Genomic DNA, 22,823 nt, shown 5'->3' with positions numbered 1-22,823 from the left:
TTATAGTGAAAATTGGGTCGTATTTAAATTCTTTAATACAGTAATCATAGTAGCAAGTATAATCGCAATGGTATTGTTGGATACAGTTAATATAGAAGAAAGTTGAATTGCATTTATTAAGTATAAATTCGACTATTATAAACTTATCTGTGTCATTCATACGAGGAGAATACTCGGTCTGGTTCGTGCTACTTTGAAACATAAGACCACGTTATTTCCGGCCTTCCAGAGATTTAAATTCAACCAATTCCACAGTCGTTAAATTCAAGTTGGGATCTATGCATTTGACATATTCAACTCTCTCAGCTCAATCATATACAATTCGGCAAACAAGTCTATTGATTGATTAATTCCGGAGTCCCGTTATTGACGTACCTAGCGATACATAGTATGTCTATATATGTAACTACAAAGTGTCATAATACCATATATAAACACGAGTCCTGGGGTTTCCTTATCTACATCTACTACAATAACCTGTACTGATGTCTTTCTCTGTGGCGCCGTGACTGCAAAATGCCTTCACCACGACATAAGCTGCGGTGGCATTGTACAAACCGTGATACACGGACCCTGATTATCATTCAAAAATGTGTTATGAATTATAAGGATATTACTTGCTGTTCAATGATTCTTAATCAATGTTGTTGTAATGTTAAACACATAACGCCACTTGCGATGTGTCAATTGCACTTAGGCTAACTGAAAGAGATTTTCTGAAGTGGATTTTATTCGTTTTAACGGTCACTAAAATTGTGTCTAATTCCTGTAACAATAATAAAATACAGTACTGTTGATATAAATGAGAATTTTTTTTTTTTTTTTTGCTTCAGTTACTTGGTAAAGAACGCAACGTCTTGGGTGAAATGGACACTGATGAATTACGTATAAACAAACGCGACTGACTAATTTGCATATACAAAATAAAACAAATGCTCATCAAATTTTAGTCAGGTAGAATGATCGCAAGATATAAGAATGTAAAAGAATTGACCTTTCACCTAGATAATTAAATCATTATTAAAGTCACAAGGTGTCACAATAACAAAGTTGAGCTGTTTTAGAACAGCAAAACATTGGAATTATCTTTCAAATTATAAATTAGCTGGTCAGTGAAAATGAATGTAAAGAAGTTGGGGCGAATAATTCCTAAACCACATTTTCCAAATTCGACCGCTAGAGGGCGTTCGACTCTTGTAGATAGGACTTCTTTTGCAGTTTTACAGTTAAATTTGTGTAAATCGGGTTAAAATCATTCAGAGGTTACAAGTTTTTGCGGATGGTAGGCAAACATCCATGGACGACCCTGGTCATAGGTCGAACTTATCTTTGCTTATCTGGCATTTCGTTTGTCTAACTGCTCCTGACGAGAGAGTACCGAGAGAGTACATTTTGAAAATTTGGTTTGTGGATTACTGTGGTTAGTTAATTACTGTCAACCGGAGGCTACGGTCATAACTGATAACAGAAATATACATTTTTGCGTGACTATAAAACGGGCCATTTACCGCAATCTCATATGTTATAGAATATATACAAACACAATTCAAAATATGTACGTGTAAAACAATAATTTGTCAACAATTGTAAAAATACATTCTATAATTTACCTGGCTATAACAAATATATTTAATAGTATTTTAAATGCGAGAATTTTTAAAATCCTCGGTTTATAAAGGAAAAAATAAGTATCTGGAATGCTGATACCGCATTTTTGAAATACACATTTGCTTCTCATATATGTTATCTTCACCAATATGGATCGAGTGTGACAACACTTTGGGAAGTAACGGGAACACGTGACTCACGTGTATACCTATCATAAGTAGGCTAGTGTTACACAAGTGAACGTCTTGAATTATTAAGTAGAAAATGTTGTCTGCCTGAGCTTAAAGTTATCTATCCGATAGATATTTGTATTTACGTTGTAAATATAGGTCATGTTCAGTGTCACTCGCTGTGTTTAACTCGTCATCTTTATCTGCTTCTTCGTCGTCATAGTAACTATGTTCATCGTTTTCTCGGTCCTCGCAATACGCTGCCACACAACAAGCAATGACACACCAGGCTACTCCGCCAAATACTATCAACCAAACCCACATTAAGACAATACCGTTGTCACCATGACGTGGGTGCGATGTGCTCAGGGATGTTTTTTTGTACAAAGGCAGCCAAGGGTAGAGGTGTTTCTGCTTGGAACGAATAAGATCTGTATATTCTACATCCCCATACCATAGTTGCCGACACATCGCCGATGCACCCGGCCTCAAAACGAGACGGTCCTCCCGTAACTTGGTTATTGACGTGTACCTGTTTGGAACAATGCACTCATTTGTCAGTTTTCGGAGTTCATCCCTGAAATTAGTTAAATCCTCATGAAAATCTGACCCGTATTCTGAAATTTTGCGCCATAATGTTGCATTGAAATGGTTGTATAGTTTGACGTCTGCTGCGTTCCACTCTCTCGCCTTCTGGGTAATCGTCGCATCCGTTTTATAATGAAGCGTTCTCTCGCGAATTCCGTTAGATAAATAAAGTATATCTTTCGTGTCCAGACACAAAAGGCGTTTTAAAACAACCAATGACTCATCGAAGTACTCCGTGATCAATACAAAATCTATCTCTATGCTAAGTTGGCGTATCTTTTCATCAACAGCGGTCTCGTTATCGTGATAATAATGATCCAAACCAAGATCGAATATCTGTCCATTTCGCATCTGCGTCCATAGATGGAAATTTCGCCTGGTAACGAGAAATGTTCTGGCGTTTTCAAGAAATCGAGAAAACGGATTGAGGTATTGGTGAATATTCAGCTGCTGGGCCATTTTATAAAATCCAAATGCTGATTCGAGTTGTGCGGAAGGCTCCCGTAAAACGGTGAGGTAAATGGCGTTGGAAACTACAGCCTCCATCTCATGACGGTTATATCTCGCGTGATTTGTAATGAGACTAAAGTAGCCCGATGAGACAGGTTGAACCATCTCCCGTTTAAACAACTTCGTCTCGGAGAACATGTGTCCGCTTGGTGGCTGGGCGAAGATCATGTCGTTAATGTAACCATATTTTTGAATTATGGATGCTAGCGTAGTACTCGCTGTTTTATGCGTCTTTATGTAAACGATTTTGTTTGCTGTACATGTATTCAAGCTGCTGCTATCTGTGAGGATATCAGAATGTGTTGGCTGAGGAGTCCTTGTTGCAAACATGTACATAGCAGTCAATGAACAAAGCAGAAGAAATGCAAGCTTTTTTCTGGTCAACGAAAAACAACAGCAGAGTGAATAACTTCCTTTCCGGTCATCTGTGAAATTAATACAGACAAAATAATTACTGAAAATGCAGGATTCCACATCATTTTATCAACTTACTGATTACGATGAAACGTTTATTTAATTGTAATCTTTGAATATATTTGATGAAATTAGCCTTGCAGTGGAATTGTTCAACTTTCAGTTATCTAAATCAATCATCTTATTTCAAAGAGTCTCGGTAAGTAGACTCTCGGGGTCAATAGTCAGATCTAAATAGTTTAGAGTTAAAGCGGGGGAGTCGTCACCTGCGCATGCGTCAGATGGCCATAGCGTGTCATTGTTTACAAACAAGCGTCTACCCATCAGCCTTTGCGTTTTTAGTGTGTGTTGTTATCGTTGCTTGGTACTCAATTTCCGCGCGTGCGCAGGTGACGACCCCCCCCCCGCTTTAAAATCGGTGCATACTAATTGCCTAATTTGCATGAATTAGCAATTTTCGATTGTTCCAGATAATTCCAGTACTACTCATCACATTTCAATGATGCTATGGGGAAATACACATACCTCATAAGTTCAGAGTTGAGATTCATGCATATTAATTAACTAATTCAAATAGAAATCTGATATTTCAAAAACCAATCATCAGATTTCTATGACACTTTGCACATGAATTCTCTGGGATAATTCCTGGTCTAAGCTGCATATATTAACCTATTTACCATTCGACAAATATTTCAAAACCACGCATAAATATCAAATATCATTGAGACTTGGAAGCTTGTGATCTTGAGGTAATCCACATACATTTTTAATTATTTTTTTTACAAATATTCCCTATTTTCTAATTATTGAGCATGTAATATTCTCGGGACATGGATGTTCATTCCATGCTATTTTTGATTGGCTAGTTTATCTGCACGAACATAAATATATGCGATAGCGGGCACTCGTAACAGTATGTTCTGAGGTAATATATTTCTACCAGAAAAGTGAAATTGACAAAACTTCTTCATCTTCGAGTAGTAGAACTCGCTGTGTGTGTATGCTGACTAACTCCGCAATACACGATCAGGATTTGTTCTGTGACTGTAAATATAGTGATATGCAGTTCGCATCACATTGCTATGTAGTTCGCATCACATGGAAATGCAGTTCGCATCACATTGATATAGCTTGCATTAAGTTGTTTAAGTCAACATATGTTGAGTTATTGAGTAAGACCACCAACAGAACTTTCAACAACTGTAGAATGATTGTTGAGATAGGATAATGGTTTATATAAAAGACACGAGAGAATTTAAGTGTTTTTGTTCAAATGAAATTATATTGAAAATACAAACATATGGTAGCTTTCCGAGTGTTCCTGGAAGCATCTCAGCAAGTTGTTGTCATCATACTCATTTACAACACTGTTACTGTTTTCACTGGATATTCACGGATGTAACGTATTCATAGTATAGTATTCCCTTGCAGTTACTTATACTCCGCATATGACGTCAATGGTGACGTCAACTGTGCGGTTAATATGTCATCAATTAGCTATGTTACGCATATCACACCGATCGCTTCGGATAATGAATACTACTCGGATTAAATTGCCGAACTAAAACATGCGGATAAACAATACGTATATGTCGGATGGATTACGATTTTGAAATATATTGATTAATTTGAAACGTGTTGTTTTTGCTTTGACTTGCTTGACAAAATATGGTCATATAATGGCTTAGAAACATTGACAACACTGCATACGTGACTACAAAATGCGTACTGTTAACTAGATTCCATCATAGCAGTGCTATGAGCTGACCTGTTCGTTTTCTTGAATTTATCGCCATTTTTGACATGATGGATGACTACATTGCAGGCCAGTTCAATCTAGGCGATGACGCTTACTCTAAACAATCGTTAAAGGGCGGTGGTCATCGCGCCGCGCGTGTGTGCTATTAATTGTGTTGATAAACGATGGTTTTCCCACAATCCAATGTGTTTCCTAATGAAATCACGAGTACGAGTTTTGACCTGGGCGCGACTTGCACTAATTATTATCTCCGGTGACTCCTTCGATACCTTCCAAACCTTGGTGACGTCTCAGTTTGTACTCGTTGGTCAAAGTCTCCATCTTTGTTTATATGAGACCCACATTTCCCGCCCTTTAAAACGCCAAACATGTCGTAGGGAATGTAAAATATTGACCCGGTGTATGACCCACGACGCCACGTTAGATAACCTACACAAGCTGTGTTGAAAGTGAATTTGTTTTCAGCATGGATAGCAATAATAATACATTTATGTAATCACTCAATTATGTCATTTAATTTCATACAAATACTTCCTATACTGCATAATGTGGCTAATTTTATGTTGTGTTCACATTTATTCGCGGAAACACTCCAATTTTCAGAGCAGAGAACCACTTGTCATAGATCGAACATGAGTAATATTGTTCAACATACCATAACATCAGTTCAACCGACTGTCAGTAGACATTACAGTTTCAGGCCGACTTTTTAAAACTGTCGGCTGATTAAACTCGGTACCAGGCTGTGGCGATAAACGATTTTATGATTATAAATTCGAATGCATGGGTATTTGTGTATGTCACTTTTTGTCAAACGAATACTATGTTGTTTACAACACAACTTGTTTAGTTTACCCTAAATCAAAATTTGGCGTATAACAACCTTGTCCATATTGCGTTTTTATTAATATATTAAACAATGGATATGTATGAAGCTGGTCGTTATGTATAATATATTGTCTTGTATGATAGATTGATGTCTCCTATCGAGAAGCATTACCCACTATTTTGAGTTGTGTACTAGTACACACCATGCTAATTCCTGACCTGACTGATTCCCTCAATGTCCTTGTAGTAAATCCTTCTTTTTCCTACTGTATTTCTGGTATTTTGAGGCGCATCTTTAAAATCATTGTACATACCGTCAAACAGCAACATCATATTCCTCCCGAGGAAGCCCAAGCGAGGGGAAATTAACGGATTCATATGATATGATTATTTTTGACCTAATTAGCATATACCAGAATGACGAAGAAAAGAGCTAGAAATGTAAATTATGTCTACATATGACACATACGCAGCGTTCTCTTGGAGATCGCGGCGACACACAGACAAGTCCGCTGGGGACTGAGCACAGTCTACGTTTTCTTTACTCCACGGGGGCCACGGCGGACAGTATACGTAGTGTAACATGTTAGTTTGTCAGCGTGAGATAGAAATTTACAATCTGACAGAACCAAAGATTCGTTCCCGGGGATTCACATGGTTTAAGAAATATAAGGATGGAATCTGTCACACTATACATGTGGAGGTCTGAGCCCATCCACACATCTAAAAAATGATACCAAAAACTTTCCGAGTTATCTCATTTTAATTATTTATTTTCTTTGTCTTCGTAAAGTGAGATATCATTTTAAACTGTCCCCACTGAACGTCACCATGAGCAATGAGGAGACATTTTGACGAGAAAGCCAGAGGCGGTGGCACGAAATTTTGCATGGGGCAAAATTTTGAAATCTAGACCCTCTGAAACGCTATTTCCTGCATTTTGAGGGGGCAAATTGGGTTTCAGGTTGATTGCCCCCCCCCCCGTGCCGCCGTCACTGAAAGCAATTGCGTAAATTGAGTTGAATCAATGACTGCTTCTGCATGAATCATTGGGTCACGTAATCGAACTTCCAGTCTGCGTTCCCAAATCGTTCACTATAAATAGATGGCTACCGCCGACTGTCAAATTCTGTATGGAAACTCCTAACGCGAAATGATTAATACGAGTAACATCTGCGTCGCCGTGACTACATTCTTCACCGTCCTTGCACCGTAAAAAAATGTTCCACTGTTTGCTCAGTAATTACTACAACCAGGGAAGCGTAGTCGGCAAGACAATCTTGTTACCCTATACCCGTATTACTCATACCTAGTAGACTCATTAGCAGACGATTTCGTTTTTAAAAAATCTAATAATAATTAGTAAGTCATGCCGGGTGACCCAGGACAATTAGTAAACGAGTTATTTAATGATATTCCTGAATTTAAAAAAAAAAGAAGCAGTGGATAGTATGAATATCAATACAGTTGCCATGGGAACACCAGGTCGTTTTTGATGCAGTTTTCTCTAGCGACGAAGGTTATACAAACATCATTCACCGCTGATGATTTTGAATACGTGCTTTGTGCTTGAATGACACTGTGAAGAATCTTCGAATAAACACAGAGCACTAAATTGGGCTGATTTGACGTATTAACCAGCATATTGTGTCGCATCTCTGTGGAAGATTGCAGGATAATATACGTAATAAGACAGTGACACACGACACAATACTAAACACACGGCACACGCTTTTTTACATCCCGTGGCGGTCTCGATTACAAACATATACAATGGGTATCAATTTCCTTGGGAACTATTCTTTGCAGGGAATTGCTTCATTCGGAATTGAAGAATTTGCAGTAGCATATGCAATTTCCATGGAAACAATTCATTATGAATTGTAATATATTCTACCGTTTTCGCTCACTTCATCAACGTTCTCGGGAAAAAGATGAATCAATCAATGTCAAGGGGATACCATTATAAACTCGGGGTACACGTCTAATACATAAAGCAACACAATACAACAATATAGTCCTGAACAAATCTAGCTTAAGTCTTAGTTGAGAGAAAAATTGATGTGTACAATTTGTCTACAGTCTCCATACATATTGAGTTTCGTAGGTGACGCCTGCGTACGACTTCACCTGAGATTTATAAATTAATCAAGATTATTGTCACGCGTGATTTTCTACAGTTACGATTATTAAAAAGAAAATTGATCGACAGAGACAATAACCTACACTGCATGCTGTCCATAATGTTTTAGTCTACACTTAATGCACATGGTTTCGCAAACTACAGACAGTTTATACACAATAAATATTTCATATGTTGGATTTACCAGCGCTAAAAATAGTAATGAGAGTACTTTAGGAGCAGTGGACCCCTTCACCACATCTCCAATCCCGAACGCATGAGGGCGTTTGGATTTAATTATTATTATAATTTCAAAATTTTACCGCCATTCCCAGTGTGTTGACATTTGAAGGAAGCCAGTTTCCCGAGGTTCGACAGTTAAATCTGTATGACCTAACCTCAGATTTAGGTGGACTACCTTTCCATGATGTTCATGGCTGTGTATAATAGTTCGGATACGCTGAACAGATATTATGGGGGAGGCCAATTTTGAAATGTCGCCATCAAACCAAGACCATATGATTGATAACACCACGGTCATCGTGTTGTATTGGTGAGTTCGATTGTAAAATTTGCGAGCTTTGGATCAAAGAGAATGTCATCTTTGATAATACATGTGACACTGATTCTGATGTCAGCAAAGACCACCCAAAGTGTTCTGGGTCCTTTTATAATCATTGCCAGGATCTGGTTCTAACCTTGACGCCAATGTTTAGCCAGGATATGTATTTTGACATGCGAAGAAATAGTGCGTATATTTTCTGATTTGGTCATAAATGGTGCATAATTTGGACAGATTTCCTATTTCTAGCAACCATCTAATAACAGCAGCAGGACAACATTGCCCAATCTAAATCAGTTACATAATCAGAGCTATGTTTCTTGGTCACCTTGGGGAGCAATTATACTCATCCGGCAACTCAATTTGGTAAACACAAATTTACTACAATCAATTCTAGAAATATCACTGAGAGTGCATGTTCACCTACTTGAACTCACATAATCCCAATTGGTATGCTCTCAAAATGGCAACAAGCAGCAATTGACCTTATAGACAACAGAGTTGGAAAGCGAGTTGGAAAGCGTGATAACAAGCAGACTATTTCCCAAATGTCCACAGCAGCACGTCTAAATCACTCAAAGAATATGTAACTATATTCCACAGTTGGTATTCTAATTTCGGATGGATTTGTTCTTTCATCATCCAAAATGAATAAGAGGTATATATTCTTAACCCAGGTTAACAGAACAGGCAACGGATCATTCATTATTGATTGTGCGGTAATATTAGATGAAGTTGTGACACAAAATACCAAAAAGGGGGCAGAACAATACAGTGCCGAATTTCCAATAGCAAAGGGAAAACAGAGGACATTGCATGATTCCCAATCAATCTAAATCTATACTTAGAAAATGACTATTTCAGAATGGCAATACTGATAGACATTATCGCTTATCCATTGGATCATTTAGAATCCTTAGATTTACAGAATGTTTATCTACACATACCAATACATTCTTCATCATCTAAGTAGTTCTAGTACATGTTTGTTTCTATCTCGACTACTGCACCAATAGTTTTCATTAAAGTATTACATGTAGTAGTGACTGCATTGACCAAAGATTCACATGGGAATGGGACACATACAGTAGAAGGATTAATCGAACCGTGTTCAGAGCATTGCACAGAAATTTCAATTGAAATGGAGTACTCCTTTCAATTAGATAATGGAAATTGTATGAGTGTTATTATCTCTGAGAAAGCTAGTTCCGCATGGCTCTTTGCATACATCTGAGACCAGTTCGGAGAGCATTACCGGACACACTAGCTCGTTGTAGATGCAAACTTCTTTTTTTTTATTTAACATAACAGTTTTACTGAAGAAGAATTTTTAGGATGCTCTTCATTGCAGGGCTGTGGTATACCGATATAGACCCAACAAGTCCATCCAGACTGACGATTACATCATCACGGATGTGCCGAGGACAGTGTGTAGGTGTATTGATACGAGAGCCCAGAGGTTCAAATGCCACAATTAGTGTTCCAGCACTTTTTAAACAGCATTACAACAACATAACAACACCTCAATAATGGGAGGAAATAACGCTTAGCAATCTAATGTTGAAAATACTTCAGTGGTGCTAGGCCAATCAATTTACATTAATGGTCGAACACTTGAAGGGTTAACTAAACACATTAGCAGACGCTCTGTCATTTAGAGGCGTTATGATGATACGCAAAAGCTCCAGAAAGAGATATAACACTGATAGCACCCAATTGGCCGAATAGGGCAGAATTTACATTGTTCCTCGGTCTCCTGTTAGATCACCCTTAGATTTGTCGTCAGAACCAACATTATTGACCTAGTAACCGGAAGTCGTTGCAAACAAATCCAGCCTTCTAATTGCTCATGCAACTCAGCCACGCGAAGCGGTTTTTCTAAGCCAGTCGCGAATTGTTGATTTTGTCTGTGTATGGTTCCATGACTGCATATCAATAAGTAGCTGCAAGTGTGCACTTGTGTAGGACACTATCCAACAGTCGGTAGATTGCAATACATTGTGCATTAAAGTTAATAAAACTTAAAAGATATAAAAGTTTTTATATTTTATAAGGCTTTACATACAATCATTACCGAACCATTATTCATCACCGAACATGGCGTTAACTCAAAAATGACAAGTTGCTATCCAACGTTAAAAATGCTTTCCATCGACCTATTCACATAAACGTCTATAATTTATAACACACATAATGCAAATTACATACATTCATTCATTCTGATTAATATATAATAAGTATTTCAATGCAGAATGTTTAAGTTTAAGTGTATTTGAAAAAATAATTTGAGTTTTCTGTTACTATTAAAATGCGTATTTGTTTGATTTTAACGCCATGACTGGGGACAGACAGAGACTCAAAGAATTTCACATTTTGCATTGCCTTTTGGAGTAAATTGCTGATTTATGTGATATTTATACCTGCTTCTTATCCATTAATATATCACCTTGCCCGTATTGTATAAAGCGCTGTGTTATTTGGTTGAATGACTTATTTATTTGTTTATGATATTATATTGCTGGACATTGCCTTCAGGAACAACAATTAATTTGTAGGGTCGGTTATAACTAATTACTATGATGAGCCTAAAATTTCGAAATAGTTAATATGCAAAACCTAATTCTCAATTTCTCGAAAACATCTCGTGGTAATTGAGAGACAAATTGAGACTCGCGGCCTCACTGATGACGCAACGAATTCATACTAAAACAAGAAGCCTCTCGGTTGTGATAGCTCCGCTGTTAGCAATGCACATTTCAATTAAAGAACTGAAGCTTGTCAATTAGAAAATGAACAATAGATATAGTATCAAAGCAATCGAAAATGTCACTTTTTATCAAAAATGACAAAAATATTCATCAAAATTAGAGAATTGGAGATACAATCACGAAATGAGGCACCTATATGTATAGTATCAAAGCAATCAGACACGCGGTTTTCAAAAAAGAAGTCGATAATATCACTTTTTACCAAAAATTACAAAAAGGTACAAAAAGGTTTTTCAAGAAGAGGTCGAAAAAGTAAAACATTGACACGGACGACGGACGCCGACGGACGACAACGGCAGACAATCCATCATATGATAAGCTCCGCTCGACAAAGTCGACAACGGAGCTAATAAAGCATAATCAATATTTTGCTAAAATATAGTAATGGACGATTGATTATTTTAGGTAGCTGATGTAGCTGTTGGACACGTTTGGAAACCAATCACTACATTTGATAGCAAATCCAGAATCAAATTGCTATGTTTCCTGCCAGCTAGGAATACTTCCGATCAAAATATAATCACGCATAAAGGTGAGCTGTTGTCACGTAGCGCCTGAATTTCATTCTTATTCGCCTCAACACTCTCACCTAATAATGTGATGATAGGGTCAAGGATTCGCCCTGATTCCGACTTCCTCAAGCAATATAATACCAGATAAATCATTATTTTGTTCATATTCAAGTGTCATATTATTCCGTGTTCTTTCTGACAACTATATGAGTATGTGAATGATAAAGGAGCGGACTGTTGTATTTAATTTAAATAAATGCCTATACTATAGTTTGCCGCCACTTATCGCAATTCAATTGAAGCTGTTTAAGACACTGTTTTTCTTTTTTATTGATTTTTTCCGCTTTGCCTGGGAAACATGTGCCTTTCTGTCAGTTACAAACGAAAGTCCCGGTGACCGTATTCATGTTGCTAGCGGCAATTCATGGCGATCTCGTCAATCGGTGCGTGGAAGTAGCCAGAGAAGCCATATAATGACTCTATATAAAGGGTAATCATCTCCTCGAGGTACACTACGCTGTTGTTGGAAACGGGGATTACAGATGGGTGTTATATTCCTCTCATGACGGAGGCCCATATATGGAATTGCCACGAGAATTACAGTGACAATCTTTGTCAACTTGAGGGTAAAACACATCGAATTATATGCAGTGTGTAATACAAAACCTAGATGGAGACCACAAAGTGTTCGCCCACGGCTACGTCCCTATGTTTTGGTGCAGACATTTAGTCAACATTCTTTACGGCATAACGTATCAATTTAGAAACGCTCTCTCGAAACTGTAGAGTACGATTTAGTTATTGTGCATGTAAGAACGGGTTGTGTCTGTGTGTTCGTTATTGAGTCAATCACATAAGGCCGACACATGAATAATGTATTAGTAACAATGTCTGGTGTTGACAAAGGTCTTTTAAAAATACCACCATGTACTGCCCTCCATGCAATAACACTGGGAGCAGAAGCGTAATGAAAATGGCACAGAGGAATTATATTAAATCTTCTGTAGCCTACCATGTACACTTTTGCCTCTTGTTTTTGCATGACCCAAGGCATTGCTACTTTCAAGTAAAAGCAAAATGAAATTATAATTACGTACGAGGCATTGTTACTTTCAAGTAAAAGCAAAATAGAATTATAATTACGTACAATGTTTCACTCGAGATGGAACGAATTTGGACTGATAATTAGAGTAGGTTATCACGGCGGAGCGTGGCATGCAGCAGAAACGCCTACGAGCAACATTATAAAGCGAAACAGTATATACATATATTTTGACAATAGACACAGTGGATTGAATAAAAGTTAAATAAACGTAACATTGAGGGTTACTTGTATATGACAATGCAAGTAACGTGATATTGCAAGTGATTATAGAATGACGTCAATAGAGAACATGCAATATTGTCTGTATTTATTGATTTTTTATCGGGGAGGAATCTTTTTCACAGAGAGTGTGCATATTGCTTTTCAAGATGGATACATGGTTACCATGGATACATTTTTACAAATTTCCCACCATGTAAATCTCGCCATTCTCAAATAGAGGCATGTTGTGTTCACAGTTAAATTTGAACAACACCCACGTTAAGTTTATCTGTCTGAATGAAACGTGTTCCAGTCGAATGACGAAACAAATTACTTCAGGTAACAACTAAAGATGGTGTCTTTATTTATCTCCCCTTGAATAGATATATCCCGCTGAGGTTCCGACTAGGGGAGCTTCCAATGTGTGTGTGTGCCACCATGAAAACCGTGGTATATTTTCATATTTGGTATGTGATCTTGCAAGATTTTAAAATTACGAACAACAGATTTTGAAAAGTTAAGGTGTTTTCCTAATTCTATTGTAAAATAAATTCACTAGTTTGTCGGTTGATATGTATAATATTGGCAGTTAGCATGTAATGCTTTGATGACTGTCACGTGGTGTGTCATTCTGTCAAATAGAGCTACTTATCGCTATTTCTTTGTACATTGTAGTTTTTTTAATTTAACTGTTATTTTGTAACTCCAGGAAAAAATAATTAGGCATACAAAATCGTATAAAACTGATATTGATTGCCATGCATTGCAATAAGATTCGCTCAACGTTTCTATTAAATAAGTTGGCTTAACCTACCTAATTAAGCCAGCTGAGAAGGTTCAGCTAGTTTAAAGAATTTTAAAAATGCTTTTTTTCTGCTTTCTATTTACACAAAATTATTACTGGGTAGATAAATAAACACCCGAAAGATCACTTAAGGAAAGTACAGATGATGTATATTCCACCACGGTTAGTAACCGTGATTCCACATCGAAAGGGTTTCGATCGTTAATAAATGCGTAAATGCATGTTACATAAACATGTTAAGACGAAATCACTATGACGACCCAGACAGCGAGATGGATTATTCAAGCGGATTAATTTTGCAAGTAATACGAATAGTCTTAGAACTATAGAAATATATTTGCCTATTAGATATAATTTCGCAGTTTACGTTGACTTCTAATGACACCTACATACCGAACAAATAATAGTACTCGTGGTATACCGACGTACTCATCATATCGACTTGTATTAGTACGCGTGGTATATAGACCCATAATTTCACTATATCGACTACTATAGCTCGCATTATAGATCGACGTTCTCACCATATTGACTAGAACTTCTCTAGTGTATTCGATTATAGTAACAATCGTTAAGGGTTGGGCGTTCCTTATTCAGGGGACCCACTCCTGTTTTCAGGAAGCCTGGGGGCATTATGGGAGATCTCAAAATACTAGAATATCGCGGTTATCTCATCGTTGAGAATAGAAATACGTTTCCCCCACTTTCTATATTACTACCAAGGATTTACAGTCACACGCGTACAAAAGCTTAACAAATATGACTGACGTCAACTGAGATGTTTTGACATTATCGCTACTAATCAGAGTGCCTCAGCAAGCCGCGTTCGTTGAAATATCGTCCATATAATAACTGATGCGGTTGTAGCTCAAAATTGCACCAAGGTCGAGGCGTGCCAGCATGTCAGGTCAAGGACATAGAAATAACGCTTGCTATTATAGGTACACGCCAAGAATAAATGCACACATAATCCCACATATAATGGTGGATACTAGTAATTAGTTGCCAACAAAAATAATAAGTTGATATTCTTAATTCATGCGTTTTGTGGAATATCAATAAATACTATTTACAATGTAAATCACGTTCTTTCCTGTATCTTTATGTTTTTTGCTTTTTTAAGAGTAATGGTAGCATCAATTCGTACATAAATCGACAGATGGACACATTTTCGAAACAATAAAAAAACAATCGACCATGTGACGTATGTCGTCATGGTAGCTGGTAAAAAACAACGACGCTTTGATTTAGGGTTGATATCCACGATAAAAGAAAACCATTATAATATGGGCCATGATATGATACCAATCTAATATCACATAATCGACTTGGAGATACCCCGGCATCCTTAATCAGGCGTTTTAAATATTAAAATGAGTTGTTTAATACCATGTTTGTTTTTATTTCATTCGCGTGCAACATTTTTATCTGTCATTTTTGAGACGCTTGGGTGAACTATATTGACCTACAATTGATGTAAATGTTTCGGTGAGACTCGCTCTAATCCACTTGGAATGCTCGGTCTGGCTTCGGAATTCACTGTAGATATTAAATATTCAATATACGAAACAACTAACGTGTGATTATGTCAAGCGTTCAAACTATTTGACAAAATGGTCCATTACAACAATCTCTAAGCAGACCATGTTGTGTACACAAAGAACAGAATATATCTGTTTTCCACATCTTTCCGTACTGTACATTGTAATAAACAACAACAGCACCTACCGTGGTTTGATTTACCAGATGCGAGGCGCTGACCTGAGATATGTGTACCAGTCATTTTTCGTTCATCTTATAACTGTACCAGTACAGCCATTAATGCCGGTCACTGCCAATACGCGCCCATGTCGTTCAGCTTTCATTTACCTCCATGCACGATGCGTGTAGATGTCAAAAGAGCAGTGGCGTATTAAAATATCACAAATGTCACATATACTTCGTTGCTAGGCGACGCCGCGGTCGTGCGGTGTTCAACTTAAAGCTACTCAGGCTGTAGAATCATCGGTAGATATTTTTAGACGTCTGATGGTAACGAAATTATAAAAAAACATCCTCTTTGTGGGTACACTGGCGTGGTTCTGTTGCGTTTGGTATTGCGATCAAGTACACTATCAGACCATCACGAGAATGATCTCTTCTGGCGAATGGCGTTTACCTACCACTTGGGGATCACATGACGGCAGAACTCCCTAACTCGTTAAAAAACGCGTTGCCAAAGACGTGATTTAACTCATTGTCGTGTTCAATGGAGTGTATATAATTTAATATCACAAGATCTAGCATAGCATATGCATGTCAATATCACAACACCACGTGTGAGTCTCCATTTACATGGATGTCGCTTACCATATACCGGATTAAATTTGTTGTCGCCGGTTTAATTCATTCTCGGATCAATATTTTTCCGCATTATTACCGTCCTTGGCTATCATGATCGCGTCTTGGAGACTGCAGCTGCTGCGTTGTCTGTAGACATAAATACAATTTCAGGACAATCTGTCAACAGTTATGATTACGATCATTTCAATACAATGTGAAAAGTCAGACGCACACAGGGGTTTCGCGTATGTCATCTCGCTGCGTGTTGATTTGTTGCCAGGTTTTAAAATATAGTCCCTGTTCTGGAAATTTCTTAGTTATTAGTGTAATGTGAAATGTATTAGCATTTTGCAAATCGGACAATGTGTACAACTTTGCCTATTTTTGAACATGTTTAAATAATTGTGTTTGACATTACGTCTTTTTAAAACAGTTGAATACGGTTTATCGTAGAATAAACCATGTTTATGAAGATATTAATTACGTTACGTTACGCAGTACAATATATGAGTAATTTAAGATTGACAAATCATTAGCCCTCAAAATAGTTACCGATCGATTTTTTATATTTTTTGCAGTATTTATAACTTTTTCAAAAACAAAAATCAATTATACAATCTCTCACTGTCTCAAATTTGAAATAATTACATGCGTATTCGATAATTTTTTGTTTCATCGAACGAATTCTTAGATAATGTGTTTCAAGACCTGCGTTTCCAGGCCACAAAATAATCCGATGCAGTCATCAATATACAGTACCCGCCGATATTAAAAAGTACATTTTTAAGTGACATTTTTGACGACATTCCAAGACAAGGCCGCCATAGAGAACGCCCGCTTGTCGTAAAGTGAAATCTATCAGCGTAGCAACGCACAGTTCGCCGGAAATTTGTGTTTTTGGCCTTGCTGGGAGGCTTTCTTCAGTGAGTTCACGCTGTTATAAAATGTTACACCAATATTTCGCAGTTCCCAAATGTTTGGTCTAAAACAAATAACGGAGAGACTAAACATTTAGTCAATCAAAATGGTGAAAACAAAATATTGTTATGACTCGTTGAATAAAAATATCGAATCCAATTAAATATAAATGCGTATTGCTGAATAGAAAACAATGCCCTAATTAAAACGACCCAGTGGGTCGCGACAACATACTATGAACTCACATCATTTAACCTAATTGTAATCCCTCATCCAGTTATGTAGTACGGTTAATTTCCGACATAATAGTTGCAGGAAACTATATTTTCTGTTTTAAATCAGCTGCCGTTATACGTTGCATAACCTGGTTTGTGATTCCCTAGAAGTCGTGTAGATATGAGTTAAAGTGTGCATTTCATACCTTGTAGTTTTAGGATTGGGTCTCAATGTCAATATTTTTGTGTCAAAGATCGTTTGATATTGTTATGCAGCAATGGTCAACAAGTCTGAAATCCTTGTCTGAGCTTGGCACATATCGCCTCTATAAAATAATCTGGTTTTAGAAAAAATATTTGTCCTTTATTGATGAAGATTGTTTTAGGAATTCCCTGAGAAGATTTCGTATAGTCACGGTCGCAGATTGCGCATCGAGAGTGGTAGGGCGGGGGAAATATTCCTGGGAAAAGAGACTCATATCACCCCAAATCCCATTACCCCCAAAAGTGAATCATGGGAAGAAGCGATGTGCATTGCCGTGTGATAACTGTCATAAAGGTGATTGGCAGGTCATACTTTTGGCCACTTTGGAAGAACAATTTGAATCTACCAGATGTGCTTGTGATTTACATTACAAAAGATGTTTACAACTTTGGATAGACAATTGGAATCTACCAGGTGTCCTTCTGATTTCCATAGCAAAGGATGTTTCCAAATTCGGAAGGCCAATTGGAATCTACCAGGTGTGCTTGTGATTTACATGACAAAAGATATTTATGATCTACTGCTTTACCTACGTGAGACAGCTGCTGGCAAAGACCACATTCTGATTGGTTCATGTGGAAACCCAGGCGGTGTCCCTGAATCTGGGCCATTTATGCCTATTGAGTACCATGTGTGTTCCTGCTGCGATGTTATGAGACAAATGATACAGGCTACAATCATCATTCTGTGAGACTTGTATGAACTGCTCTGCGATCTCCTGCTTCCAGCGGTGCCCTCCAAAATAACAGCGTTCCCCCGCAAGCAAGACTCCTGTATTACTTTGTTGTTGTGTTGCAGATGCCATGACATTCGCTCATCTTTACATCCTATATAACTTAACCTTTATATGTGGGTGTCGTTGTTTTCACATAAAATGTAAGTTACTTTTATATGTGGGTATCATTAGTTTCACTTACAGGTGTAAGTTACCTTTATATGTGGGTATCGTTAGTTTCACATACAGGTGTAAGTTACCTTTAGATGTGGGTATCGTTAGTTTCACACACAGGTATAAGCCACCTTTATATGTGGGTATAGTTAGTTTCACATACAGGTATAAGCTACCTTTATATGTGGGTATCGTTAGTTTCACATACAGGTATAAGTTACCTTTATATGTGGATATCGTTAGTTTCACATACAGGTATAAGTTACCTTTAGATGTGGGTATCGTTAGTTTCACATACAGGTAAAAGTTACCTTTAGATGTGGGTATCGTTAGTTTCACATACAGGTATAAGTTACCTTTATATGTGGATATCGTTAGTTTCACATACAGGTATAAGTTACCTTTAGATGTGGGTATCGTTAGTTTCACATACAGGTATAAGTTACCTTTAGATGTGGGTATCGTTAGTTTCACATACAGGTATAAGTTACCTTTATATGTGGGTATCGTTAGTTTCACATACAGGTAAAAGTTACCTTTATATGTGGGTATCGTTAGTTTCACTCACAGATGTAGTTACCTTTATAAGCGGGTATCGTTAGTTTCACATACAGGTAAAAGTCACCTTTATATGTGGGTATCGTTAGTTTCACATACAGGTATAAGTTACCTTTAGATGTGGGTATCGTTAGTTTCACATACAGGTATAAGTTACCTTTATATGTGGGTATCGTTAGTTTCACATACAGGTAAAAGTCACCTTTATATGTGGGTATCGTTAGTTTCACATACAGGTATAAGTTACCTTTAGATGTGGGTATCGTTAGTTTCACATACAGGTATAAGTTACCTATATATGTGGGTATCGTTAGTTTCACAAACTGGTATAAGTTACTTTTATACATGGGTATCGTTAGTTTCACACACAAGTAAAAGTTACCTTTAGATGTGGGTATCGTTAGTTTCACACACAGGTAAAAGTTACCTTTAGATGTGGGTATCGTTAGTTTCACATACAGGTATAAGTTACCTTTATATGTGGGTATCGTTAGTTTCACATACAGGTAAAAGTTACCTTTATATGTGGGTATCGTTAGTTTCACTCACAGATGTAGTTACCTTTATATGCGGGTATCGTTAGTTTCACATACAGGTAAAAGTCACCTTTATATGTGGGTATCGTTAGTTTCACATTCAGGTATAAGTTACCTTTAGATGTGGGTATCGTTAGTTTCACATACAGGTATAAGTTACCTTTATATGTGGGTATCGTTAGTTTCACATACAGGTATAAGTTACCTTTATATGTGGGTATCGTTAGTTTCACATACAGGTAAAAGTTACCTTTATATGTGGGTATCGTTAGTTTCACTCACAGATGTAGTTACCTTTATAAGCGGGTATCGTTAGTTTCACATACAGGTAAAAGTCACCTTTATATGTGGGTATCGTTAGTTTCACATACAGGTATAAGTTACCTTTAGATGTGGGTATCGTTAGTTTCACATACAGGTATAAGTTACCTTTATATGTGGGTATCGTTAGTTTCACATACAGGTAAAAGTCACCTTTATATGTGGGTATCGTTAGTTTCACATACAGGTATAAGTTACCTTTAGATGTGGGTATCGTTAGTTTCACATACAGGTATAAGTTACCTATATATGTGGGTATCGTTAGTTTCACAAACTGGTATAAGTTACTTTTATACATGGGTATCGTTAGTTTCACACACAGGTAAAAGTTACCTTTAGATGTGGGTATCGTTAGTTTCACACACAGGTAAAAGTTACCTTTAGATGTGGGTATCGTTAGTTTCACATACAGGTATAAGTTACCTTTATATGTGGGTATCGTTAGTTTCACATACAGGTATAAGTTACCTATATATGTCGGTATCATTAGTTTCACATACAGGTATAAGTTACCTTTATATGTGGGTATCGTTAGTTTCACATACAGGTATAAGTTACCTTTATATGTGGGTATCATTAGTTTCACATACAGGTATAAGTTACCTATATATGTCGGTATCATTAGTTTCACATACAGGTATAAGTTACCTTTATATGTGGGTATCGTTAGTTTCACATACAGGTATAAGTTATCTTTTAGATGTGGGTATCGTTAGTTTCACATACAGGTATAAGTTACCTTTAGATGTGGGTATCGTTAATTTCACATACAGGTATAAGTTACCTTTAGTTGTGTGTATTGTTAATTTCACATACAGGTATAAGTTACCTTTAGATGTGGGTATCGTTAGTTTCACATACAGGTATAAGTTACCTATATATGTGGGTATCATTAGTTTCACATACAGGTATAAGTTACCTTTAGATGTGGGTATCGTTAGTTTCACATACAGGTATAAGTTATCTTTTAGATGTGGGTATCGTTAGTTTCACATACAGGTATAAGTTACCTTTAGATGTGGGTATCGTTAGTTTCACATACAGGTATAAGTTACCTTTAGTTGTGTGTATCGTTAGTTTCACATACAGGTATAAGTTACCTATATATGTCGGTATCATTAGTTTCACATACAGGTATAAGTTACCTTTGGATGTGGGTATCGTTAGTTTCACATACAGGTAAAAGTTACCTTTAGATGTGGGTATCGTTAGTTTCACATACAGGTAAAAGTTACCTTTAGATGTGGGTATCGTTAGTTTCACATACAGGTAAAAGTTACCTTTAGATGTGGGTATCGTTAGTTTCACATACAGGTATAAGTTACCTATATATGTCGGTATCATTAGTTTCACATACAGGTATAAGTTACCTTTATATGTGGGTATCGTTAGTTTCACATACAGGTAAAAGTTACCTTTAGATGTGGGTATCGTTAGTTTCACATACAGGTATAAGTTACCTATATATGTCGGTATCATTAGTTTCACATACAGGTATAAGTTACCTTTATATGTGGGTATCGTTAGTTTCACATACAGGTAAATGTTACCTTTAGATGTGGGTATCGTTAGTTTCACATACAGGTAAAAGTTACCTTTATATGTGGATATAGTTAGTTTCACATACAGGTATAAGTTACCTTTATATGTGGGTATCGTTAGTTTCACATACAGGTATAAGTTACCTTTATATGTGGGTATCGTTAGTTTCACATACATAATTTATTTTATATATGGGTATCGTTAGTTTTACAAATAGGTATATATTAAGTTTATATCTGGGTATATATACCAACACACTTTTTTGTCTAGCTCAAACCTACAATATTCAATCAAAAACAGTAGTGAAGTTTCACATCTGCGATGTTTTCTGAAACCCGATGTGCATGTGAACAATACGTTATCAAAGTAAGAGTCAAGCTGGATTGCAATCGCGTGTTCAAGCAGTTTGCTGAAAAAGAGGAATATTATAATAGATCTGCAATTATTTTTAGTCCTGTGGTGGTTCCTATAAATGTATATCGATCAAATATAGGATCAAGGCATAGGAATAGACTGAGTCGAGAGGCACACATTTATAATCTCTCATAGAAGTTTCAAGATTAATATGGCTGTCGGTCGGCCATTTTGAATTGAATCACGAAATAAATGACGTGCATCAGTAATCCACCATGTGTGATGTAAGTACCTTGCGTGAATGAAATCGGCCCAGGCTTACCTGATAAATTGTTGAAATTGTCATAAATTGTTGAGATATTGTCGTACCAAAAGGAAATTGTTGGTTCTATTTTGGGATAAAACTGGTCTCCAGTTGGTCAAAGTTTTATGAAAAGAAAAACAAATTGACGTGTTTATGTATTTTATTTATGAATTTGTCTTTGCACCATAATCGGTCGAAACATCGGACGGTCGGACGTACGGTTTCATAGACCGGCGGACAGTCAAAACCCAAAACCCAAATCCTTGATTCCCACTGTGATTGACGAAGACTAGCAGCGCTGACGTAATATATGGTCAATACACCATTGCCTGGCCAGGTATATCATACAGTATGTTGGTTTAATTATATATATAATACTAATATCATAATAATATCACAATATCTGGTTTGTTAATACAATTTTATACTGGTAAACTACTATATGTATACAGGGTTGTGTATAGCAGCATACTGTATATGAATCTCGTCCTTATATGGATAGGCATTATATAGGTATCTGATTTATTTCTATATATGTCTTATTTAATTCTCGTTCTATCAGGGGGAATTCTTCTCTCTGGGTTCTCCACACGTGCCAAGGGGGAATCTCGTCTCGTCTCTATATCTCGTCCCCTTGAGGCACG

The 22,823-nt window shown here is 36.9% G+C and overlaps 1 protein-coding gene across 1 annotated transcript; it reads right to left on the bottom strand.

The window, feature by feature from the left end:
- On the bottom strand, positions 1 to 16,073 carry LOC144356524 (galactosylceramide sulfotransferase-like). The gene is made up of 2 exons (XM_078011223.2): positions 15,684 to 16,073; positions 1 to 3,301 (listed from the first exon to the last, which is right to left on the bottom strand). Exons 1-2 carry the CDS (start codon positions 15,736 to 15,738, stop codon positions 1,896 to 1,898), a joined length of 1,461 nt encoding a protein of 486 aa, XP_077867349.1. The 5' UTR covers positions 15,739 to 16,073; the 3' UTR covers positions 1 to 1,895.
- Positions 16,074 to 22,823: the final 6,750 nt, after the last annotated feature.

The sequence above is a fragment of the Saccoglossus kowalevskii genome, chromosome 4, assembly GCF_978046115.1.
Source record: "Saccoglossus kowalevskii chromosome 4, keSacKowa6.1, whole genome shotgun sequence".
NCBI lineage: Eukaryota > Metazoa > Hemichordata > Enteropneusta > Harrimaniidae > Saccoglossus > Saccoglossus kowalevskii.
The sequence above is the reverse complement of the archived record's forward strand: the minus strand, read 5'-3'. Positions and strand labels throughout refer to the sequence as shown.